The sequence below is a fragment of the Lepus europaeus genome, chromosome 20 (assembly GCF_033115175.1).
Source record: "Lepus europaeus isolate LE1 chromosome 20, mLepTim1.pri, whole genome shotgun sequence".
NCBI classification, from domain to species: domain Eukaryota; kingdom Metazoa; phylum Chordata; class Mammalia; order Lagomorpha; family Leporidae; genus Lepus; species Lepus europaeus.
Window position 1 is genome coordinate 33,849,594 of NC_084846.1, and position 24,823 is coordinate 33,874,416.

The 24,823-nt window shown below is 59.1% G+C and overlaps 1 protein-coding gene across 2 annotated transcripts; it reads right to left on the reverse strand.

The window, feature by feature from the left end:
* Window positions 1-3,015: 3,015 nt before the first annotated feature.
* CRHR2 (corticotropin releasing hormone receptor 2) lies at window positions 3,016-24,823 on the reverse strand. Of its 2 annotated transcripts, none has more exons than XM_062178358.1 (12): window positions 24,721-24,823; window positions 24,483-24,608; window positions 14,348-14,433; window positions 13,657-13,763; window positions 13,267-13,384; window positions 12,078-12,231; window positions 11,602-11,662; window positions 10,116-10,188; window positions 5,034-5,119; window positions 4,734-4,869; window positions 4,397-4,438; window positions 3,016-3,196 (listed from the first exon to the last, which is right to left on the reverse strand). In XM_062178358.1, the coding sequence occupies exons 1-12, from the start codon at window positions 24,821-24,823 to the stop codon at window positions 3,056-3,058; spliced, it is 1,233 nt and encodes a 410-aa protein (XP_062034342.1). In that variant the 3' UTR covers window positions 3,016-3,055. The 2 variants fall into 2 exon arrangements, with proteins under 2 accessions (XP_062034342.1, XP_062034341.1); XM_062178357.1 differs by having other exon boundaries at window positions 13,657-13,766.

Consider the following 24,823-nt stretch of genomic DNA (forward strand, 5'->3'; position numbering starts at 1 on the left):
CACCTCCTGCCCTGCAGATGCTCCATCTCCTGCCCCTCCTGCTGCCACCTTTGTCATTTCTGGGCTCACACCGCATGGCAGCCACTCTCTGGCCCCACTTGGACTTGGAGCCAGGCTTCGGTCAGGGCACTGTCTGCTCTCTCCCTGGGAGTGGGACCAGGAGACTGGCGTGAGGAATAATTGTGGGCTGAGGCCCTGCCCAGCATTAGGAAGCAGGAGCCGAAGGGTTAAACAGGACAGCCTGAGGGCCTGCAGAGCCTGGGTGCTCCAGGCCACTAATGAGGCCACTTTCCAGGAAAGAGACTTGTGCGGGCAGTAGCAGGCACTAATGAGGGCTGGCGGGGCTGCCCGGAGCAGGTGCCGAACGAGTGGAAGGAGTGGGGATTTGAAGAGGTGGCCTCATGGCTCCCGTGGCATTTCAAGGGCAGAGCTCTGCAGGGCAAGACCAAGGGCCCAAGTAATGAGGGGATGCGGGACTGGGCCGGGAGGAGCCTCTTCAGGTCCAGGTCAAGGCAGGCCTCTTCACCTGGGCCGGCCCCAGACCCTGCAGGGAGCACAGGGTGGGCGGGATCTTGAGCCGAGGGTGGCCCCTGGGGAGCAGTGCTGCAGGGCTGGGACCTAGCACAGAGCCTCTGCTCTATTGAGCCCGGCTGCGTCTCTTCCTGCACACAGAGCCCTCCTCCTGGGGCCAGGCCATTGGCAGCTCCTGGGCTCTACTGTAGCACCAGAGATGCTGATGGAGGTGGCTGTGGCTCCACTGCTGGCTGCACAGGGACACTGCACGATGTGTGCGATTTCTCTCCCTTCAGGGCACCCGGACAAGAGGAGCTGAGCTGGCATCCGCCAGGCAGTCTGCTGCCAGGGCTGGTGGTACGACCCTGAACGAGCTACTGCAGGGCTCATCACTTTCAAGTCACTTTTTCCTGCCAAACTGTGTGTGGGGACTTCAGCGTGTGACTGGCCCGCTGCAGGTTGGGGCGCAGCTGTCAGCAGTACAGAGAACTGGGCGACAGAGCGAGCGCACCGAGTCACTTGTTCAGAGGCTTCAAGGCACACAGCTCCAAAACACACACAAAATTCACAGCCAGTCCTAATCCATTCAGACAGTAATTATTTCCGTAGATGGATTGCATCTCCACCCATTCCATTCCAATGTATTTTCAGGGAGGGACCTTCAGCCGGGGTGGGGGGGAGTGGGGGGGTGTGGGGGTGGGTGGGTGGGGTTTAAGATGCTCACTCCCCTGCTGATGCAGACCCTGATGACCCAAGCAGCCACGTCCCTGCCACCCACGTGGGAGACCTGGATGCAGTTCCAGGCTCCTAGTTTTGGTGGAGACCTGCCCAGGCCTTTGTGGGTATTTGGGGAGTCAGCAGGTAGATGGGAACTCTCTGTCTGGCTCTCAGATAAATTTCGATACATTTTCCTTTTTAAGCTCAACAATTACTTGTGAAATTGTTTCATTTCCAATCAGTTGCTTGCTGCATTTTACATCAAACGATAGATGTGGAGGCCAGCGTTGTGGCATAGCTGGTAAAGCAGTGTCCCGTATCAGAATACTTGTTCATGTCCTGGCTGCTCTGCCTCCCATCCAGCTCCCTGCTACGGTGCCTGGGAAAGCAGAGGAAGATGGGCCAAGTGTTTAGGCCCCTGCACCACGTGGGCTATTGCAGCCATTTGGGGAGTGAGCCAGCAGATGGAAGATTCTCTGTCTCTGTAACTCTTTCAAATACATAAATACATCTTTATAAAAGTTAAAAGCCATAATAACTTTTTTAAAAACCCTTAGAACTTTCTGTCCCAGGAAACCAAATATTTTAATTCAACTCATAAATTTATTTTGTGGCAGAAAAGTGAGCGATAAAATACTTTCAACCAAAGAAACCTAGTATAAATTCTGGGAAATGGAAGTGAAAGAGAGAGGGAGTGTTGTCCAAATTCCAGCTGCTAAAGACGAGATGGTTCCATGTGTCTGAACAGATGAGGTTGAATGTGGTACATCGCTGAGGAGCTTAGATTCCAACCGATGGATGTCTTTTGAAATGTGGCAGTTTTATTTTGAAATGTAAATGTTGACCAAACCCCTTCATGTGTTTTTTTTTTTTTCTTTTGACAGGCAGAGTGGACAGTGAGAGAGAGAGAGACAGAGAGAAAGGTCTTCCTTTTGCCATAGGTTCACCCTCCAATGGCTGCTGCAGCCAGTGCACCGCACTGATCCGAAGGCAGGAGCCAGGTGCTTCTCCTGGTCTCCCATGGGGTGCAGGGCCCAAGCACTTGGGCCATCCTCCACTGCACTCCCAGGCCATAGCAGAGAGCTGGCCTGGAAGAGGGGCAACCGGGACAGAATCCAGCGCCCCGACCGGGACTAGAACCCAGTGAGCCGGCGCCGCTAGGCGGAGGATTAGCCTGTTGAGCCACGGCGTCGGCCCTTCACGTGTTTTAAAACGTAAAAAATATAAGATGTCAACTTAAAACTGGGAAGATGGGACACAGAATTTTCCTTAGTTTATTTCAGGGAAGGTGCCTAGGGCAGAAGCCCTTTGGGAGCCAATGGCCCGAGGGCTTCTCTCTCCCGGAGCCCAGCCTGCGAAGCCACGCCCAGAAACCTCCCCATTGGTTGTTGCCTTGCCCGGGGAGGGGGTGGGTAGAGGAGGCTTCTCCTGGTGACAGCCCTGGGAGGACCTAGTTCCCGCCTCCACCACCTGCAGAGGACGCCCAACCACCACCGAGCTGCTGGCACGGAGTGGTAACTGACTGTGGCCCTGGGCGGGCCCTTCCCCGCCCCAGGCCTCATTTTCCTCACCTGTTAATGGGGCCACATGAGGCTCCAGAGCGAGAGGCAAACGCCCGAGGAAGCGTGCCCAGCTCTTGTCAACGTGACGTCCCTCTGTTCCCAGCGGCTCTGGTCCCCGGGAGCCCCCTTCTGCTGAGACACCAGCTCCTTCCCTCCGGTCCCCACCAGGGCCCCGTGCAGCAAGGAGAGCCCAGAAAGAACAGGGAGGGGACAGGGAGCCGCCTCCACCGGGGAGGAGTGTGGGGCCGGTGGGCGGCCGGGGGTCACACAGCGGCCGTGTGCTTGATGCTGTGGAAGCTGATCCGCGTGGGTGATGTGGGGATGGACATGCCCCGGGCCACGGGCACTCGCAGGGAGTGGTGATCCTGCCAGCGATGCCATCTCTTCCTCAGAGCCGAGCGCACCTGCGGGGCCAGCGAGGCTCAGCGGCCTGCGGGGGCGGAGCCTGGGCCTCGGGACAGGGGGACAGGTCTCCCCAGCTCCCTGCCCCTCGCTGGGCTGCACAGGGCGGCCCCTACCCAGGGCCACTCTCATACTGCAGGACCTCCTCTGACCAAGACCCTTCCCCTGGCCCCCACCTCTTCTCTGCAGCTACGCTGGGGCCCCCTCTTCTCCCCTGTCCTGGAGGAGCCTGGCGCCCGTGCTCTCTTTGTGACCGACTCTGCCGCTGGACTTCAGCGTGGCAGGCCCAGAGCACCCAGCTCCCAGGCCCTCACCAGCGCACACAGCTGGCTCAGGTCCTGCCCGCCCCTGCCCTTCCCTCCCGCCTGGCAGGGAAAGCTGACAGTTCCAGTGGCTTCTGGTCCAGACCCCACCTGGTGCCTCTTGCTCCCATTTGCACTGTCACTGGAGTGTTTTACTGTAAAACGTGTCGCTCCATCGCCCTCAGCACCTGGCTGGGACAGCATAAATGCCCGGATGCAGGCCACCTCTCAGCTTTTGTGGCCCTATCTCTCTCTACCCTGCAGCCAGCCACACACTGGTCTCTGTTGGACTTGGCATCTGGAGTGGGGGGTGCTTTAACACTCCCGGCCCTGTGCAGGTGTGGCCGCAGGAGGGCGCTGCGTCCCTCTGGAGTACTTGCGAGCTCCTGGCCCTGGAGCTGCGTCTGCTCTTGCTTAGGCTCCCTTGGGTGCAGCCTCCCCCTCCCCCCACTGGCCCTGTGTGTGTCTCTCTCCCCAGCCAACTGCAGGGGGGACACTGCACCCCGTCCTGAGCCAAGCTTTACCGCCTGGGGGTGTGGCCTATTCAGCGGTGTGGGAGGGGTGGACCCTGTATGGTCCATGCCTCTCCTCTTTCTGGAAGCTTCCTCCTCTCACTGCCTCTGCCTTTCTCTCCCCTGAGGTCCTGCAGCCGGGGCACCCTGCCCACCCTGCTCCCTGCACCCTGGCTCCTGGCTCCCTGGGACTTGCGGCCTCCTCGGCTGGCTCTAGCCCCTGCTCCCCTAAGGCTGGGGCTGTTTCTCAGGCCTCCCTCTCCCTCCTCCAGGGCAGAACTGAACAGAGCCAGAGACCTGGCTCTTCTGAAAGGCTGGGCGGCTGGCACTGCCCTTGAGTGGAGGGTGAGGCCCGGAGCCCAGGCCACCCCAAGAGCCACCCTCGTACCTCTCCATTGAAGAAGCAGTAGAAGACGGACACAAAGAAACCCTGCAAAGCAAGGAGGCGCTGGTCAGTGCAGGGACAGAGCTGGGTGGGGCCTCAGGACACAGACAGAAGGGGGTCCAGCCTGGGGTGGGCCTCGGTAGAGCAGGTGTGGGGACACCTGAGCTCTGGATGGGGCTGACAGGGCCTGGGCTCAGAGCAGGGCGCTCCAGCAGCGGGTGGGGCTAGGGGCCAGGAGTGCACCTGCTTTATCTCCACCCATGTGTCCACACTGAAGCCCACGTGTGCCAGTCCTGGTTCCCAGGGCTCCCCAGGGGCTGCAGCCGGCCGAGCGCCTCACCTGGAAGGACTGCAGGAAGGAGTTGAAGTAGATGAACACAATCTGTGCCAGGTCGTCCTCCCCGGGGTTGATGAAGAAGAGCATGTAGGTGATGCCCAGCAGGGGCAGGAGGACCAGGGTGGCCTTCACCGCCTTCCTGGGGACGGCAGGGTGGGGACACGGGCCTGAGGCCACGCGGCAGGCAGGCAGGCTGGGGAGGCTTCTTTGGGGGCCCAAGCAAGCTCCTGGTGGGGACCTATTGGGCGTGGCCTGCAGTCACCAGGGCTGCTCATTCCGCCCGGGCACCGTGTGCTCACGCACCTGTACTGCATCGTCTCCGAGGTGGTGGACGCTCGCAGCTTTGTCATTAGGATCCTGACGATGTTGAACAGAAATACAAAGTTTATCTGGAAGGAAGAAGGCAGAGAAGGAGCCAGGAAGGAAGGGCCTTGGCCTGGGAATGAGCAAGGAGGCAGTCCCCTCCCCCAGAGCCCCGCAAACCTACACCCCGGCACACCTGCTGGGACCCGCCGCCTGGCCTCCCCCTTTGGCCCCATTAGATCCAGCATCTTCCACTTCTCTACCTCCAGACTCAGGGGGGAACAGCAGTGAAGCCGAGAGCGAAGGCTTCTCTCCCCCGGACACGGTTCCCAGAAGGCCCCCAGCCCGACCCCACACTCTGAGGCTCTGCCCCAGCCCTGGCCCCTCTGCTCAGCAGGCTCCCAGCGAGCTGCCCGGCTCTGGGTTAGCCCCAGGGCCTGCCACCTGCATGGAGTGATTAACAAGCTGGTGGCCCCACTCGTGATTCATCTCTCGCCACCGGCTTCCGAGCCAGGAACTCCAGAGCCTCCGCAGACACCTCGAGGCAGGGAAGATGGACGGGCCGCTGGGCGGATCTGGGCTCCGGGAGGGGCCTCATCTATCTTCGTTCTACGCTTCCTTCCTTGTCAGAGTCTGGCCCTGAGCCTGCTGCGTGCAAGGGCTACCGTGTCACCCCCCTGCTGCACGGGTCTCTGTGGGCTTGGGGCGTCTGTAGACCCGTGCTGCGTGCATGCGTCTGGGGCCCGGGGCCCGCCTGCGCTCTCTGCACTCAGTGCACGCAGGAAGGAGTGGTAGTGTGTGCAGGCCAGGCTCTGGGACCGTCTCCTCCGAAAGTGCTCACAGGCCAGAGAGAGCTGCCTGTGGGCTCCTGCATGCACACACATGTGAACACACACACGTGCACACACACGCACACACCCTCTGAGTCTCTGCCTAGAAAATCTACTGCCCCCTAAGCCCGGGCTGGGCCCCACTAACACCCTAAGTTCTGGATCCCAGGCTGGGAGTGGGAGACACGGGCAGACATCATGGGACTGCCATCCCTGTAACCTTTGGGAACTCCCAGGCTTGAGGGTGGCTGTGGGGCAGGAGGGCTCAGGGTCCCCTTCAGCTGTGGCCTGGCGAGCCCAGCAGAGCCTGCAGGAGGGTGACCACGGCCTGCCACTCCTACTTTCTCTGAAAACGCACCCAACATCTAGCTCCTGGGCTTCTGGCATCTTCCCTTGGATCACAGGTCATAAGTCACCTTAACGCACTGATCAATCCTAATTTTCTTACACAAGTAATGCAAAGTACTTGACCTTTCCCGATTCTTCCTGACTTCTCTGAGTCTCTACTGTTGAATAAAAATGCATCCTCATTTCTGCCACATTTCTTTGTATTAAAGATTATTCACCCAGCACCCATCAATACACTAACTAGTTTATTTAATTATCCACTCAGTGCTCCATCCCTCCACCCACCAAGTAATTTTATCCATCTTCTGCCCATCTGTCCGTCCGTCCGTCCGTGCATCCCTGCAGCAAGCAGCTCCTGAGCACCCCGTGGCTACAGGGCCTGCTCCTTGTGCTGAGAGACGGGCAGGCACAGAGCCTGTGTCAGGCACTGGGGGACCAGGCCTGAGCCCTCCTCAAATGAGGCAGGTGTTTCGTGAGCCCACCCCACCCTCCTCGGCTGTGTTCTTTGCTTTGGAGCGAGTTTCCCAGCCTCCCTCTTCACAACATCAGGGGCAGCGCTGCTGCAGACGCTCCCTTTCTCTCCAGGGAGCTTCTGACCGCCCTGGGCTCCCCTTTCTTGGACTCCACCCTTCCCTGCCACAGCACCCCAGATCTTCACTGTACACTGCTGCTGGACCCTAACCTTGTCAAGCTTGGTTTCTGCTTCTCTTTAATCATTCAGTGAATCAACTTACCATGTGGCAGGCTCTGAGTTGACATGGTCCCTGTTTGGGGCCTAGCTGAGGATGGGTGGCACGGGGGTGGGGTGGCAGGTTGCCTGTTTCCTAAGAGGTCGGGAAGGCCTGGGGAAAAGGCCAGAGAACTGGGCACTGAGAAGGAGGCAGCGTGGGCTGGTGAGGGCGGCCTGCTGGGAGGAGACGGCCCTGGATGGCAGCCGGTGTGCCTGTGGCTGCGGGGGACATAGCGGGCCCTAGACCAGTGCAGCTGGGAGCCGGTATGGTAAAATCCACTCCCTTCTGCAGCAAGCCCCTCACAGGGCTACCCAGCCTGGAATGTCCTCAGGGTGGCCTCTGCAGGGGTGGGTAGGGCACAGCCCAGGCCCCTGGAGGAGCTGCCCTGAGCAGTGGAGCCTGCCTCAGTGCCCTCTCTCCTGGCACTGGCAGCTCGGTCCCCCATGGCTGTGGACACCTTGTGCTCCCTGATGTGGGTCGAGGCCTTGCACCCTCCCTGGTTCTGTTCCTTAGGCAGCAGCCTTGTGAGGCAGATACCACCATGAGCCCCATTTTACGGATGCACAAGTTGAGGTTCCGAAGGGTACGTAAGTTCCCCGTGCCCTGGAGTTGGCAGGGGGTGGGGCTGTGCTTTGAACCCAGGCAGCTGGCTTCAGCAGCTTCTCCTAACCCCTGCGTCACCCTCTGCTCCTGCAGCAGCCACGCGCAGGACCCTGGGTCACCAGCGTGCACCCCCAGTCCACGAGGCCTCACAGTCACTCGTGAGGCAGGGACACCTCCCCGTGTTGCAGGTGGGACACTCAGGTGCCAAGAGGGCAAAGGGCATCCTCAGGATCGAACCCCAATTCCTAGGGCCCGCCTCCTGGGGGTTCCACGATATACCACATGGCACCTGCCCCTCTACAGCAAAGCAGAGAAAAAGAAATGGACCCTGCCCACTGGTTCTCAGTGCCCAGTGTGTGAGCCACCCTAAGACCCTGCCACACCTGCTGGAGGGCCAGGGCACTTGCTAAGTCACTGTGCCACGGTGTCTCAGGTCTCGCTGTCCCTAAACCTTCACTGTGTGCACTGTGCAGAAACAGGGAGGGCAGCAAAGAGAGGAAGGGAAGAAGGAAGGGTGGAAGGGGAGGGAGGGGGGGAGGGGTGGGGAGGGGAGGGGATGGAAGGGGAGGGGGAGGAGGGGAAGAAAGAAGAGAGGAAGGGAGGAGAGGGGAGGGGAGAGGAGAGAAGAGGGGAGAGGAGGGGAGGAGAGGGAGGGGGAGGGGAGGGGAGAGAAGAAAAGAAGAGGGGAGAGGAGGGGAGGAGAGGGAGGGGGAGGGGAGGGGAGGGGAGAGAAAAAGAGAAAGGAGAGAGGAAGGGAGGGGAGGGAAGGGGAGGGGAGGAAAGGAAAGAGGAAGGAAGGGTGGAGGAAGGGGAAGGGAAGGGTGGGGGGAACAGCCAGGTGTCCTGGCCCACCTGTCCTTCCTGGCTTGGGAGGAGGTCCCGCCCTTGGGAGGGTCTCTGTGCTAGGTACCAAGTAGATTTCCTGCAACCTCACTCAGGTCTTCTCACCCCTGCCCAGCCTCAGCTCCCTGCCCCACACATTCACACACCTGTCTGTGCCACAGGGGTCTGTGTGGCCCTGTGGTCTGTCCCCAGGGAGCCTAGACCATGGGAGATGGTGCCCCAGCAGCCGGGAGTAGGGGACAGTCTGTTGCTTAGCCCCGGATTCTCACGGCGCACCTCTGGTTTTCCCCTCCTATTGGCATTTTCAGGGCAAATCTCAAGGGGCTCAATCCTGAGTGTTACTGTGCCCCAGGCTCTGGCCGGACTGCGGAGCAAGCCCAGACCACAGGCACTGAGGGTGTGAGGACCGAAGTTATGAGGACAGAGCCTGTGGCGGGCTCAGCATGGAACCTGGAACCACGCTCGGGGGCCAACTCTGGACCCAAAGGGAACAACAAGCAAAGGGTTCCGAGCTGAGGTGGGGGTGGCAAGAGAGAGGGCGGCGGACAAGAGCAAGTCCTGCGGCACACCTGGCCCAGGCCCACGTCACTTCCTCATCACCCGTCCACATCCGGCCGTCACGACTGGCTCACTCCCCGCCACGGCTGCCATCTGGGCCAGCCTTCCTTGGCGGGTCCCAGGCTCCTCAGAGCCCCTGTACCTGCCAACAGCTGGCTGGGAGGGGACATGTCTCATGGGGTTTCCGCACACTGAGCATGATAATCCCTGCCCCTGCTAACTGCTGGCAGGGACTGGCTCCTGCCTTCCGTGAAAGCAGCCATGAGGTCGGTTTCAGGCAGTGGGTGGCAGCCTCCTTTGTCCTCTAGGGGCAGGTGAATCGGGAGGAGAGCAGGGACAGAAAGGAGATAAGCAGCTGTCAGCAAGGGAGGCAAAAGCACCCCCCGTGAGGCACCTGCTGTGGGCAAGTGGCCAGTGGCCATTCTCTCCGAGTTAAAGGAGCGTGGCCCTTTAAGGCAGCTGGTACACACAGGAGCCTGAAATTGCCGAGCCTGAAATAAGTCTTACGTAAATGCCAAGTTCTTATGGGGCTTTTTGTATGTTTCTTTTTTTTTAATGTACAATATATAATGGGCTCTTTTTACTTTTTTTTTTTTTCCAGAATGAGGCCTCTACTTAAACTCTGTCTTAATTAAAGCTCGTTGTGCATCAAAGACATGGAGGCAATTATACCTTAGACGTGGATACATCTGGGAAAGGGCGGGCAGCTGGACGAGGAACAATTGTTCATTACGCTTCCTTCTGGGATGGCTGCTCCAGGCTGGGGGCGGTGGGCTGGGCCCCAGAGGGGAGGGTAGCATGGTGGGCATGGGGGAAGGTGTGCAACGGACTTAGTGCTGGGCCCTTCTGTTGCCTCAGGGACCTGCTCACCTGGCCAGCTCAACCTGGTGCTAGCAAGTGGACCCGGGACAGCTAGAAACCCCGGGGTCAGATCCTTTGTGGGCCCAGAAGAAGAGTTCGAGGTGCAGAGAGGCACAGGGGCTGCCCCAGGGCACAAAGCATGAGGGAGAGGCCGGGGTCCCAGGAAAGCGCAGGCTAGGAGCCAGCAGGCAGACTGGGTGTGGAGAGCGGCCCTGGCCATGTTTTGCCCAGAGTCTCTGCCTGGCTGGGTCCTCAGCTGTCCTCCCAGAGCCCAGCCACATCCGTCCCCGCCCCCACTGAGGACCTACCAGGAGCACAAGGATGATGGGGCCCTGGTAGATGTAGTCCACGAGGTCGCCGGGCTCCTTGCCAAACCAGCACCTATGGAGATGGGGGTGGTGGTGCAGTGAACGGTCAGTGGAGGAGGAGCCGGGTGACCACTGCAGGTGTGGGCTCAGGGTTCTCTGACCCCTCCTGAGCCCCAAGCTCCAGGGCTGCCCCTTCTTCAGTGGACAGCGCAGCCCCCTGCCCATCCTTGCCTGGCCCCCGGCTGTCTTTTGCTCTACCTGGTGGGTCTGGTCTCCCTAGCCAGGTGGACGGCAGACTCTGGGTCTCCTCTACGTCCCCCTCCGTCCCCTGTGTCATCTCACACTGCTGGATGCTGAGCTGCGCACGCAGGAGGCACAGGAGTGAAATGAGAGCCAGGCTCCCCCTTGCTGGCCCAGTGCCCAGCTCGCTCTGTACCACCTGTTCCCCCGTGGCTGCAAACCCATGGCTCTGTGTGCCAGGCGCTCAGCTGCACACAGCAACAGATGTGGAGGTGGAATGCCCCCCCCTCCGCCAAGCTGGGTCTTCAAGCTGAGCCCCCAGCACTCCACAAAGGGAGCCTGCTGCCTGGCCGGCCTCTCTGGCTGGCACACACTTGTTTATTCTCCTGGATGCTAGTCTGGGGAGAAGGACGAAGAGCTGGGCCAGGAGGACCCAGGCGAGCTCTGCCAGCAATTACTGGACCTTGGCAAAGGACCATGAACTTCAGCAAACTCAGAGGGCATCCAGGGCACACTGGCCTCCACTAGGAGCCTCCTGGCTGCCTCCCAGCACTGAGGTTTCCATCTCTGCTTGCACACCCCGTTTGAAGGAAGCTCACTACCTACCAAAGAGGCCCTCTTTTTCTTGGGCAGTTTTCACCTTTACAAGCTCTTTCTAAAGTAGGGCTTCTGGGACCGTACCCCAGACCCCTCTGCTCACTCCAGCCCCAGAGACCCCTTGGAGACTTGCACTTGGAGAGAGATGATAACCTCTTCTCTCTGCTCCTGGCATCTGACTTCCTGGCTGCTCTCACTGGCCGGCCTGTGGCCACAGCTGCTGCCTCCTGGGCCACGGCTATCACAGTCTGGGGCAGGGACACCCTGGCGTGGGACACTGTGCCCACGCAGAGACTAGGGTGTCAGCTAACACAAGCTCTCGTCGACTGTTCCATGCTCACTGATGCAGCCTGGGATGGTGTCTATACTGCACGCTCCAGGCCTCCCAGCACTGCCCCATCCAGCTTTGAGGAACAGGCTTACCCAAGGCCGTAGGCATCACTTGAAAGAACCATGAGTCCTTACTAAACTCAGTAAACAGTCACCATGAGACCTGTCACGCGAGTACCCCGGGTGCCCAAATGCTTAAGGACAACCAGAAAGTAACTCTGTGCTGGCAGGGCCCCAACGCTTGGAAGACCCCAGGGCTGACCTGTCCCTGCTCCCTCCCCGCCACGCCCCCATGGCCATGGCCAGCCCGCCCACTTACTGCTCATTCTCATAGTAGAGTTTGCCGACAGCCCAGGCGATGATGATGGGGCAGGGGATGCCTGGAAGAAGAACAGACATGCGCTGCCGTGGGCAGACAGATGGACAGGGACCCTCCTGTAGACCACGAGAGGCTGGGATCCCATTTCGGCTCTTCCCAGTGGGGGTCACGCAACTCCCAGAGGCGCCCTGTTGCGAGATCACCATCCCCACTCTCAGCCACTCTCTCTGAGCAGGAGTGGCAGCCAGCCAGTCTCCCTTTGAAGGCAGAGACAAGGTTCTATGGGCTGGTCATCACAGGCTGGGAGGGCGACTGCCTGGAGCATCCTTTTGGTACTTTGTCCCTACCAGCTTAGAGGAAATGGCTACACCCTCAGGTCGGGTTGGGTTCTGGTCCTTGGACCAAGGTGAAGGGAGATGACTCTGCCGGCCATCCACCCCCCACCCGCTAGGCCCCACTGCCCCCAAGACCCTCACACCATCCGATGAAGAGGAAGAGCCACTTGCGCAGGCGCTCTGTGGAGTAGGTCATGGCGATGGCCGTGTGCAGGTAGCAGCCCTCTACGAACATCCAGAAGAAGTTGGTGACCACGAAGTAGTTGAAGGTGGCGGTGATGCAACGGCACCACACCTGCTCCCGGGGCAGGGGCTGTCAGTGGCTGCCTGGGGCTCAGGCAGGGCCATTCCCACCCCCAGGCAGGACCACGGCTTCCAACCCGACTGCCGCTCGCAAGGGAGGTGTTCTTTCCCGGGTCTCTATCACTCCTTTGGGTTCAGCTAAGGAACCCTTCTCCCCTGGACTGGGGTGCTTTCAATTCTCCCCAACTCCTTCCAGTGTCTCTTTTTAATAGAGAGAGGGAGCCTGGCTCTGAGCTTCCTGCAGGCACAGGCTGGAACAGACGCTCTGTGTTTTCATCTTCATTGGACTTTGCAGTCGCTTCTCCCTGGCTGGCTCTCACAGCCCTGGGCTCATGCTGAGCTGCCAGCGGCTCTGGAACTTTCCCAAGGGTCCCATCCCTGAAGACACCTGCCCCCCACCCTCTGCCTCACTTCTTCTCCAAGGTAACGACGTCTGATTCATCCAGGTGAATGTGGAGCTGGAAGGCTCTCCATGTGTAACTGAACTTGTTTGGGGCTCAATGGGGGGCTGTTAAGGGTCACAGCTGGTGGGCGTTGGCCCAGGTGCAGGCCACCCAAAGGAAATGTGTTGAGATATCTTCACGGTGAGCCAAAGCATTCCGTGTCAGCCTCACTTTGGTCTACAGTTTTACAGGGACCTGGACGAGTCCAACAGTGATTGACAGGTGCGGGGTAGAGATCTGATGTGACGGGGAGGCCTCATGACAGCGTGTGCTCTGGGTGAGCCCCTTAACCTCTTTACACAGTTTTCATGGCTGTGTCATGGAAATTAGTCCCCATAGGTGTCCATTTTCTTCCCTGAGGGGTCTTTTGTGTGTGTGTGTGGGGGGGGGGGTGGTGGAATCGGCAAGACCCAGATAACCCAAACCTGGTCTGGTTAACCCAGCTCCTGAGTCCCCTGTCCGGCAGGCCCGCCCCTGCACCCAGCCCTGGAGGCACAATGCATCTAAGTGCAGGGCAGAGAGGTGGGCAGCCCCACGGCCCAGACCCCACCCCCAGGCCCAGCCCACGTGTCCCCGGCGGCGACCTCGTTGCTCTCGTGCACTTCGTGGTCGATGAGCTGCAGCAGGAACCAGGCGACATTGCGTAGGATGAAGGTGGTGATGAGGTTCCAGTGGATCACGTTCCGCAGACAGCGGATGCTCCTGTGGGCGGCCGGGCCAGGGCTCAGCGGGGCTCAGCTCTCCGATGCGGCAAGAGCAGGGCTGCCCTGCTCACCCATGGCGGTCAAGGTCGGGCTTCTCAGAGCCCAGCTGCCCCTTGCACCCCCAGAGCCTGGTAGTGGGCAGTGCCCTGGCACCTGGTCCACTGGCCCCTGGGCCCCTGGGGCAGGGGGAGGTCAGAGTGCCCAGGAGAGGTGAAGGGGCTGCTGGGGGGACAGGGGCGAGGAGGAAGCAGGCCAGGAGGGTGGACTCACCGCAGGGCCAGGAAAAGCAGGAAGGCGGCCACCAGGGCTGCCATGGAGACGCAGTGGCCCAGGTAATTGACAACAAGGGCGATACGGTAGTGCAGGTCGTACTTCCTCTGCTGGATGGACAGAGAGACAGACAGACAGCTCCCGTTATTAGCAGCACTTTCTCCAGGCAGGCAAATGCTTTCCCTCTGAACGTGATCTTCATCTGGGGAAAAGTTCCGGCCCCTTCAGGGACTGTGTTGGGATGGAGTTGGGAAGTTTTGGGTCAGAAACTGGGCGTGGCTTTAAAGGGGAGGAGGTTGGTGCCCTGGTCGCACAGAGCAGGGAGCAGAGCTGGGCTGGGCTCAGCAGGGCGTGGCTTCCCAGGAGCTTGGCCGCTGTGGGGCTGCACTGCTGTCCGGGTGGAGTCACAGACTCAGAATGAGACACGGAGGCTGAGGGGCAGCCTGTGCGATGCTGGGAGCAGGGCTCACCTGGCCTTTCCCTTTCAGGGCCACCTGTCGCCTGTGCCTGCTGGTGACACGTGTGCCTGGATGAGTGCTCCACATCCCCCTTCCTGACCCCACCACAGTGTCACTGAGCCCGGGGTAGGACACCAGGGACAGGAGGTGCAGAGAGGAGTGGTTGGGTGACACAAGGGCTGGCTCTGAGTCCAACCTGTGTCCTGACACCTGTGCGAGGACCGGCCACTCACCTTGTCATCAAAAATGGGCTCACACTGAGAGTAGTTGATCCTCAAAGCCCACGTCCCATTCTCCAAGCATTCGCGATAGGCATTCCCTGCAAAAGATGCCAAGCGCCAATCAGGCCACTCTGCTCCTCAAGAACCATCCCTGGCTCCCTGGTGCCCTGCACAGGGTCCTTGGCTCTGCGGGGCCAGGAGACACAGTGCATGTGTGGAAGCCGACACGCGCCGCCTGTGTGGAAACAGCACCAAAGGCGTCTCTCACAGAGTAGCTCCAAGAGAAATGGCTACAGCCCATTTTAGGTGTAATCTGCGACTAGCAATTTGTATACTTTGCTTCATTTTGTTTCTTTGCTTCAAAGCTGAACCTGATTGTGAGAACTCGGGTGCAGCTGAAGATTCGCAGCTTTCAGCACCAAATAACCCCCATCCTTAGGGCAATCAACTCACATTAGAGGCCCTCCTCCCCCACTGTAATACGAGCTTCCCTGTGTGTGGCACGTGTTTGCCATGTACCCAGCCCCTTTCTGACTGCTCAAGACACGCTTGTCCGTTTAACACGACAACTCACACAGTGTTAACCCATTTCACAGAGGAGAAAACTGAGGCACAAAGGGATGAAGCTGCCTGTCAAAGAGACAAAGAAGACGAGAGGATTCCAACCCCTGAGGCCTAGCTTCAGGTTTTGTCCTCAGCCTTTTGAGTTGCGGGGACCTAGGAATGAGGGAAATCAGGGGGCACAGCGTGGCGCAGTGCCACTGCCTGGGGCCACCACGGGCCAGGCACCAGCCTCTGTATTGCAGCAGGAATGAGGGATGGGAAGACACTTGTCAGCATCAATGCCTGGTTTATAGAAGTGCAGTTTCAGCAAAGGGAATGTGTGTGTGGGGGGGAATCTTGAACTTGCCTTTCTCTCGGTCCTAACTCTGACATCCAAGATCTGGGTCCTAAACTGCCCCCTGTGGCGAGCCCACCCTCCCAGTGAGGACACTGTGGCCCTCAGCCTGCCTCTGCACCACATCACGTCAGTGTGCACCCTCCGCCCCCCACTCCTCCCCAACCACAGAATCCACCTGCTCCACTGTTGGGGCGACTGGGACCAGGAGATTTATTTATTTATGTATTTGAAAGAGAGAGGGGGAGAGACTGGGAGAGAGATCTTCCATTCATTGCTTCACTCCTTAGATGGCCACAGCAGCCAGGCCAAAGCCAGGAGCCAGGAGCTTCATCCGGGTCGCCCACGTGAGTGGCAGGGGCCCAAGCCCTTGGGCCATCCTCTGTTGCTTTTCCCAGGTGCATTAGCAAGGAGCTGGATCAGAAGTGGAGCAGCCGGGACACGAACCGGCACCCACATGGGTTGCTGGCATTGCAGGCAGCGGCTTTACCTGCTATGCCACAGTGCTGGCCCCCGTTCCTGGACGTTTTGACTTATGTTATCTATGTGTATGTGATAAGGCCAATGAGAAGAATGAGCTCACAGGGCAGAGTCACGGAGCGGAGTGGGCACTGAGGGTTCAGCAGCCATTCTGCAGTCCTGAAGTTCAGGCGCAGCGGAGGGGGCTCTGTTGCTCAGTCGCTTTCTAATCGGCTGCCCCGGGCTCACTGAAGCCTCAGTCCTGGGGTTGCTCCTGGCCAATCCCTGCCTCTAGGCCTGTCAGTGTGTGGGCCATCTTCTCTGGCAGGGCTCCGTGTGAGTCAGCCAGGGCACCCCCAGAGGGAGGAGAGCTGCTCTCCACCCCGCCCACGGCGCCCGGGTCCACTGGTAGGCGTGGAGGGCCCTCTGCTTAGGGACATTCACGCACCTGCTGGGGAGGGCCGGGGAGTCCGTGGGCTGGAGGAGTCAGGAGGTTGGGGAAGGCAGGTCTTTCCGTAAAAGGAACTGTCCCTTCCTATAGGGGTCCAGAAACCGTCTGGCAACGTCCAGATGCGACCTGGGTCCTGGCTATGGCTCAGATGCAGACACATTCCCCTTCTGAGGCTGCCTACAGTGATGTGATCTTGCTCCGCTAGGTCACTTCCTCCAGGAAGGCCTCCTGGATTGCTCTCATCCCACAGCTCTTTCTCTCTCCTGAGCACCCCTACTCTGCCTGCGCTCCACACTCCAGCCCTGGCCTTGTAACCAGCACTCAGTCATTGTTCTCTCTGATGACTGTGGGGGCTCCCTGAGGACGGAGCCTCAGAATACATACTTCCTAAGTGTGCTATCTCTCGTGTGACGCTGACCGTGGGGCGGGCTGTAGACGGGAGGGGGTCAGGGCAGAGACACTGCTGCTCACAGACCTTTCTTCCTCCTCAAACCAGTGCCCTTGGGTCCCAAGTCCCACGGGTCCTCTCTCCCTTCCCTGTTTCCAGCCTCCCCTCTTGCTTCCTCGCTTCTTCTCTTGACTCCTTTGCCAGGCTGCTCCCCGCCATGCACAGCCCTTCCTTGCTCTGAAGAATAAAGTCCAGCTTCCCTGGCGCGACATCGAGGGCCTCGCCACCCAAGCTCCCTCCCTGCCGCTCTACATGGTGCTTGGCATTTGCATGAACAGGCCTGGTACGTACCCAGCTCTGTGCTGAGTCATCGCTTGAAGCACGCTCCTCACTCTCACCCCATGCTCCCAGAAAACCTCCTACGTATCATGTAAACCCCAGCTCAACGCCACCTCCTCCATGGAGCCTTCCACAGCAGCCTGGATCTGACACAGTCCTTTGTTTTTCCCCTCTGGGTTACCTCCTCTTATAACACAGGCCTACAGATTTGTTGCCCTCGAACCCCCACAACATGTACGTTTTACGTCACAATCCAGTACCCACACGCCCCTGAACCTAGTTTCAAAAATGTGAAATTTATGTTGATCACAGCTATGACACTTTTCTTCTGTTCTGAAATATTTGGTTCACTTCCTGTACAAATGCTGGTCGTGACCACTACACTGACTTCACAGGCCGTGGCTGCTCCCCAACCATAGTTCAAGAAGAGACGTTATTGGAGAGCGTTTGCTGTAATTCACAGTGCACTCGGTCTCTTTGAAGCGAATCCTTCTTTCCTTTGCTCCAGGACGCTGAGTTTCCTAGGGACACACAAGTGGGCAGAGACCATATTGGAGCCACTGGGTCCCCCGAGGAGTGAGCCATTGAGTTCCTGTGGGCTGAATCAAGTTGACTGAGGTCTGTTTGATCTTGGAAGGCAGAGTCTGAAGGGTGGGATGTGGAGGGAGGGGCCTTCTCCCTGGGGGCCCAGCCCTGCCCGGGGATGGTGGCTGAAGACAACAGGTACCGGAGGACCAGGGGACAGATGTGCCCTGCTCTTTGAGGGAGCTGTCCACTGCAGCTAATGAGGGCACTGAGCCCTCAGGCACAGCCATGCACCGGGGAGAATAAAGCGGGAAGAGCACACCTCACCCCGCCCAGGGAGCCACAGGGGGATGGACACAGAACACAGGCAGGAGGCTAGGCCAGAATTGCGGGCCTGGATGAAGTGAGGTGGGTGCCCGTTACCACAGCAACCCAGGGCCTCTGCCAAGGATCGATGTCGGTGGTGTGCGGTGTGGCCTGGCAGGAGCATTAGGGTCTGGAGGGTGCGGGCAAGGTCTTCTCTGGCAGGGCTCTATAGTTAGGAAGCCTGAGCCCTACACCCAGGTGGCCCCGGCCTAATGAGAGCCCCCAGGGCAATGGTCCACCCCTGTTTTCAGGTGCCGACATTTTGATAAGAATTCCTGACCTGTGGGATGACACGAGGTGGTCCGGGGCCTGGCTGGGAGGTGGGGAACTATCTTCCTGCTGTCATTTTACCTCTAGCTGGATGGACGGGTGATCCTGACTAAGTCCCTCTTGGCCTCTGTTTATCTCCTTGGAAAAAGTGATGTGAATTGGTTCTCAATCATGCTGTTTGCATCTGCTGGGAGTCAGCTGATTTCGAGGTGGGACTTCCAGATCTCCTAAATGCCAGCAGCTCCTCCAAGCCATTGTGACAACCCCAGATATCCTTACATCACTTTCAAATGCCGCCCAGGCTGGCACTTCTATCTCTGGTCCTCTAACCAGTGTGACACGCACCATGGGTGCGTGGTAGCCATGGGGGAACCAGTGAGGGGACTGTGATGGAGGGGCATCAATGTGGCCATCAGTTACAGGGAAAGAAAGTGACAAGCAAGGGGGAGGAGAAGTTGATGGGAGAGAGGTGAGGAGGGCTAGAATTCTGCCCTATTTACTGAAGGAACGAGGTCATTGCACAGGTCCAGACCTTCAGCACCACGGACAGCAAAATGCTACAGCTCTCTGCCCTCCACGGTTTCAGCAGGTACCAGACCTTGGAGAGCTCCTGGGATCCAGCCCTTCCACTCTGCATTCAGATCGTTGTCCTGGACCCAGCCCATGAGAGGCTTCCTGCAGAGGGTGGGGGTGGCCCTGTAGGTCCTGGGGCAGTGGGGATGTCACATTTGTTGAGGAAACGCTCTGTGCCTGGCTAGGTTGTGAGCCTCAGGGATGGTCCCAGACAGCCATGCCCCATGAGTTGAAGCTGAGAATCCAGAAACTCAGGGCTGCATTTGTGTTCCCCAGGGACCAGAAACCCCCTGAGTATGAGCCTCTCAGGCTTCTCCAAGAGCTTCTGTGATAGCTCCAGCTCCCTGAGGGTCCAGCCTCTCACTTCCAACTGACTTCACACTGGGTTGGCATTGTTGTCTCTTGTTCCTAACCAGCCCAGGGGGCTCCCTGCAACAGGACTTTCCCAAGCTGAGAGTCCCTGAGAGCAGGGCTTGGGTGGCCTCCTTTGGCCTTTTCTTCAGAGACGCACAGAGCTGAGCACACAGAGGCCTCAAGATGGATCAGAGCTGATGCTGTTGCCTACGTTACCGTGGAACCCAAAGAGGGTGGGACTTGGAGTGGCGCAAGAGGATAGTCTGGCATCCTTGGAAGCCCAGACTCCAGGCAGCTGCATGGGAGGTGTGGAACAGCCACACGTGTAGGCAGGCAGGAGGCACCTGAGTCTCACACACACCCAGTGGACAGGAGGGGTTGACCCTGCTGCCGGGGCTGCTGACCTTGCAGTCCAACCCCACGTCAGGACAGTCAGTATCCTCTGGATTCCAGGCATGGAAGCCCTGGCCACTCCAAGGAAAGCACAGTGGGAATTTAAGATGGGGAGGTAACTTCCCCTTCATTTGGTTTGGTGGAGCTCAATGAGGAAAACAAAAGGTACTGTTTGGGGTCACTAACCAAGTCAAGAGGTGAGCAAGAAGAGCTCTCTGCCCCAGGGTAACTTTCTGAGGAGGAGACCTGCAGTTGATATTTCTAGAAGGGAGAGACCCTCTCTGCCACCCTGTGCTCCAGCAGACACAGCCAGTGGCATCTCCCTGCCGTGGGACAGTCCCTCAGGGTCCAGCCTTGCGCAAGGTTGTGCCCACCCCCACTGCCTGAGCTGGGCTCCTCCACATCCAGCATCTCCTTCCCACCTGACTTGGAGTTTTGTTGGGAAATCCTTGACTCTGGTTTTGGGTCATCTCTCTTAACCTTTTGTGCAGAAAAATCTTCCAGCTAATTTCTCCTCCCAGCCTGGCCTCTGTCGTCTGGCTGGGGCAATGGTGCTGCGGTGCATGGCTAATTGCTTTTCATTCCATCACAGGGGAAGTGTGGCCAGAGATGGAGCAGTCAGAGAAACAATCATGGTGCCAACAGTGCTGTTTTCCAAGCTTCCCCAAGTTGCATTTCCCTGAGCTCACACTCATGCATTGTCCTGATGCTGCAGCCGTCAACTCCGGGTGCCCTCTGCACCTTTCTGTCTTGATCTGCTCACAGCACCTTGATAGTGGGGAGCAGGCATCTGGGGGTGTTCACCCAAGCTCAGAGCCAGCCTGATTTGGGAAAGGTGCTGCATTGGGAGACTGGGACTCTGTCATTGCCAAACCCAGTCAGTAGAAGGGAGTGGTTTCCCTGGGGCCATCTGTTGTGACATCAAGGGTTTGAGCCAGGGAATGTCTCCACCTCCCTGTGTTGCATGGATGCTGCTCTGGGGGCATCCGTCCTGCACTCTGGACCTTGGGAAACCCTGTGCTACCTTTTGCACAGGACTTTTCACTCAGGATGCTCTGTCATCTTCGAGTGGTACGGCAAGACTAACAGTCCATGCTGACAGGAGACAATGGGGAAACTGAGTCACAGAGGGACCAAGCAGTTTAATGGCGACTACAGTGGAGTGGAGATGGCCAGGTAGGGGTGGCTGAGGGTCAGCTCAGGAGAGACCTGTGGGTGGACACAAGGTAGCTGGGAGCCCCCAGGCCATGTGATTGTTAGACAGCACAGGGACCATGGGTGCAGGCTGCATCTTTCCCAGCAGGCAAACAGTTCTCATACTCAGGGGGTTTCTGGTCCCTGGGGAACACAAATGCAGCCCGGAGTTTCTGGATTCTCAGCCTCAACTCATGGGGCATGGCTGTCTGGGACCATCCCTGAGGCCCACAACCTAGCCAGGCACAGAGCGTTTCCTCAACAAATGTGACATCCCCACTGCCCCAGGACCCACAGGGCCACCCCACCCTCTCCAGGAAGCCTCTCAGGGATCCCCCGGCCCCCAACCTCCTCTTTGCAGTCTGTGACTGTTGATTTGTGCAAGTCTGACCTTGAAGCAGCCCAGGGATCCCTGAGGGCAGGCCCAAACCTTTCTTGTCACCCCTGCCCCCGGGAAACCACTCAGCTGTGTGTAGCCACTTCGACCCAGCCAGTGCCTCAGCATGGCACCAGAAAGGCATTCTGGGAACTGAGGGCCTCTGCCTTCCTCATGGGACAGGGCTAGTGTGATGTCCTTCTTCTCTGTGCTGGCAGACATAGAGGCGGGCCCAGTCCCCCACAGAAGGACATGGTGGAGCCTGGGGTCAAGGAGGCGGAGGCTGAGTCAGGCTGCCCTTGGAGATCCCACAGGGGACGAGGGGCTCTGTCCAGGAGGAGGCAGTGCAGGATCCTCCTTTGCAGCCACAAGGTCCACAGGCAGACATGGGGGTGGGCGTGCCAGAGAGGGGCAGATAGAATGAGGATGGGGCAGGGAGAGCCAAAGGATTTGAGGAGAGGGGGAGAAGCAGGAAAGGAAGGGGGAGGAGGAGAGAGAGGGAGAGCGAGAGAGTGAGAGAACGAGAGAGCAAGAGAGCAAGAGAAACACCCTAGCAGAGAAAGAAAGACAGGCAGAAGGCACATAGAGAGAAACAGAGACTGAGACAGGGAGACAAGAGAGACATGCACACAGAGGTGGGCTCCGAGGCGTCTGTGTGAACTGGAATGGGAGGGGAAAAGAACGGAAGTGTCCCCTGTGGCCGAGGCACTGCAGAGCTAACCTGCTTCCCTCCCAAGGAGATGGGACCTGCCCAGGTTCTAAGGCAGATGGACAGTAAGGGTTGTTTTTGGACAGCCCAGGATTTGACCTTGGGCTTAGGAATCTCTGGGACAGAGGGGATACAGAGACCACCCTCTGACACAGAGCTGAAATGCCAGAGCCTTCCTTGCAGCCAGAGCTCAAGTCTGGGACTCAGGGCCCCACATGCCCCTCTCATCAGATGCACCTGCCGCGAGGGAGATGGGGAACAGCACTTGCAGGGACAACTGCATGGAACTTCAGACAGTGGTGGCAGCAGGACTGTGGCTGCTCAGAGAGACTGGGGTCCCTCTCTGGGCCAACTCTGCCCAGCATTGCTCACTAGGGGCCCCAAACATGGCTCTGTTGTCCATCTCAGAGGCAGCATGGAGCTGTGGGCGAGAGTGCCCTGTGGAGTCCTCTGCCTGCACTGGGGCACAGGAGCTGATCAGACCTGGAAACAAGTTACTGCATGCCTCTGAGCCCCAATGTTTCCATCTGCAATGTGGGTAGAAAATCAGTCCATCTCTTGGGGTGAAGGGAGAGTGAAATTATGGGTGTAAACTTCTCTCTGGGAGAGCTGGTGCCTGGCAGGTGATCAGTATGGAAGGCTTGGTGCTGATTCTCTGTGCTCAGCTGGGTTGAAGGGTCCTGTGACTAATGCCTTCATTGCTCTCCTGCTGACCCTGGGATCCCTGTTCTCTAAGGAGTGAGCCTTTGGGTGTCGGGGGGGGGGTGTCTGTAGCATCTCACAATTGGAACAGGAAGAGGAGCCTGGACTCCCTCGTCTTCCCCCAGGCTTCTCAGTTTCTGCATGTGTCAGCCTTTCAAAAGAAAGGGTCCCACTGAAGAGGGGAGTGGAGGAGGCAGAAGCAGCCCCCACCACCACCCCCGCTCCTGGAGGCAGGGCAGCAGAGACATCCATCTGCCTTAGCTCTTCCCACCTGGGTTGACCCGTCACTCCTCTGTCAGCTCCAGGGAGCAGTAAATGGCCATGCTCCCCCCACCCCCACAAATTGCTTCTCTTGTTCCCCAGCAGTCACAGCATTTTGGTTCACATGAAGAAAATTGCTCATTAGCTATCAGGAGCTAATGGGTGCCACATTTACCAACCTTGATGTCACCCTGATCTTAGCTCACTCGAGTTGATGTCAATGCTCTATGCCATGGTACCTCCTGCAGGAAGTCTTCCCTGCCCGTCCCCATCCTCACCCCCAATAGTCCCCAGCTCCTCCCGACCAGGGCATCATCACTTTGCATTTCCCTTGCCTCAACAGAGTGCTAGTGTGAGGGCCAGCACATAGTGGGTGTTCAGGAAGTTGCTCAGCTCTGCCACGAAGAACAGAGCCAGGCCCTGACCCAGGGAGCTCTGGGCTGGCTGGGAGAACAGGGTGTAGACCAGGCTGGGCTAAGACCAGGGAGCTCTCCCTCAGGTTCACAGGTGTGGGTTGAGATGCTGTGATACCCCCTAAGCCCAGCTGACCCTCGGTCTCCAGGCACACTGACCTCCACTCCACCCCACCCCACACAGCTCACAGAATCCTGAAAACACAGTGCTATGATGTCAGGCCTGAGAAGGAGCAAGGGAGCCGTTCCCTCCACTTGTATTCCTCTTGGCCCAGGGAGCTCACTTCCTCCCAGCGAGTCACTCACCCACAGGAAGCATGCTCTCAGGCCATGCAGCAATCCGCCTCCAGGATCCCACTGCCTCTACCACCCCCTCCCATCCGGGGCACCTCTGCTGAGCTGCAGAGTATAAGGGCAAAGCCACTCCTAGGGCCCACCAGAGCCCTCAGCTGGTGCAGCTGGGGGAGTGCAACGAGGCAGCCTGGGCAGCCCTGCTGTCTTGCCTCATCTGGCCACCTCTCACCAGATAGGGTGCAACCTCTAGGAGCCTGGACTGGCGCGTGTGCCTGTGTGGTGATGAGGCATTCGGGCCACCCTGAAGACACAAACAGCACTTGCTAGGATGTTTCTGGGAAGAGGGGCTTCTGACAAACAGCCAGGGGAGGTAGGGCCCCAGGGGGTGCTCAGCGGCTGGGGCAGGGCAGGAGGTGTGAGTGGCATCCAGAGAGGGCCCCACAGCTGCCATCAGAGCTCACAAGCGGCTCCCAAGGGCATAGACATCAGCACCTCCGCACCAGCCCCTCCCCCTGGAGCAGAGCCCACCCCGAGCCTGGGGAACTCCAGCAGGCTCTGGCCCGCAGAGCACCAGCCAGTCGGTTACTTGAGGAATTCAGCACAGGTGGTTCTCTTGGGAGGCGGCAGCGCTCCTGATCCAGAGCTACTGCTGGGGTGCAGAAGGAATGCGCCCCAGCAGGCCGGTCCCGGGATATCTCGATAGGTACCAGAAGGTGCACCTGCCACCGGCCATCTCCGCAGAGTCTCCGGGCTCAGGCTCCCCCAGCTCCTGCGCCCGCCCCATCTTTCCTGCCGCCCGCCCTCCTCCCGTGTTCTCCAGGTGTCAGGGGTCGGATCACTCAGCACGCTCGCGCCAGGCGTTGCGGACTAGCCCGGAGGGTGGGGGCGCGATCTCTCAGTGAAGAGAAGCACAGAATCTCAGACATCGGAGCCCTCAGGATCCCTGGCTCCGCGGTCTGCGCTCCCACCGCGCGGAGCACGGGACTGTAGCAAATCCCTACCTTAGAGCTTAGCAGCTGTGCTGTGGATGGGGCAGAAGACGCGCCCCCAACATCAGAAGGGGTCTTTATGGCCAGCGGTGTGGCGGTACGGCGGCACGCAGAGGTCGCCAACCCAGGTCCAAGCCCCCTCGCTCCCTAAGCTGTGTCCCCCGTAGGCAGCGGCGGCCGAGGGGGCACTTACGGGTCGTGTTGTACTTGACGCCGTTGAAGTACTCGGGGCACGGCCTCTCCACGAGGGCTCCGGCCGCACTCCGGGGCCAGCACGTCCCGATCTGGTCCAAGGTCGTGTTGCAGTAGGAGTCGGGACCTGACGACGGGAGAGCGGAGCGGGGCTCAGAGGAGTCCCCTTGCGGCGCCGGGCGCTCCGAGCGCACGGGGAAGGAGCCCGCGCCGCCGCGGTGCGCTCGCCTTCAGCCTACCCTCGGGGTCCAGAGGCTGCCCCCAGCCGTCCAAGAGCAGCTCCTCGGCCAGCACCAGGCTGCAGTTGGCCTCCAGCAGACTGTGGAGCAGCGCCGCGTCCAT

Bases quoted from the DNA above. Each gene is read 5' to 3' on its own strand.
- CRHR2 (XM_062178357.1), bottom strand. From the start codon at position 24,823: ATGGACGCGGCGCTGCTCCACAGTCTGCTGGAGGCCAACTGCAGCCTG. The intron at 5,120-10,115 runs GTAGGTCCTCAG...TCTTCCTTCCAG, and splicing joins CCATCATCCTTGTGCTCCTG to ATAAACTTTGTATTTCTGTT. The intron at 4,870-5,033 runs GTGCGTGAGCAC...TGCCGTCCCCAG, and splicing joins TCGGAGACGATGCAGTACAG to GAAGGCGGTGAAGGCCACCC.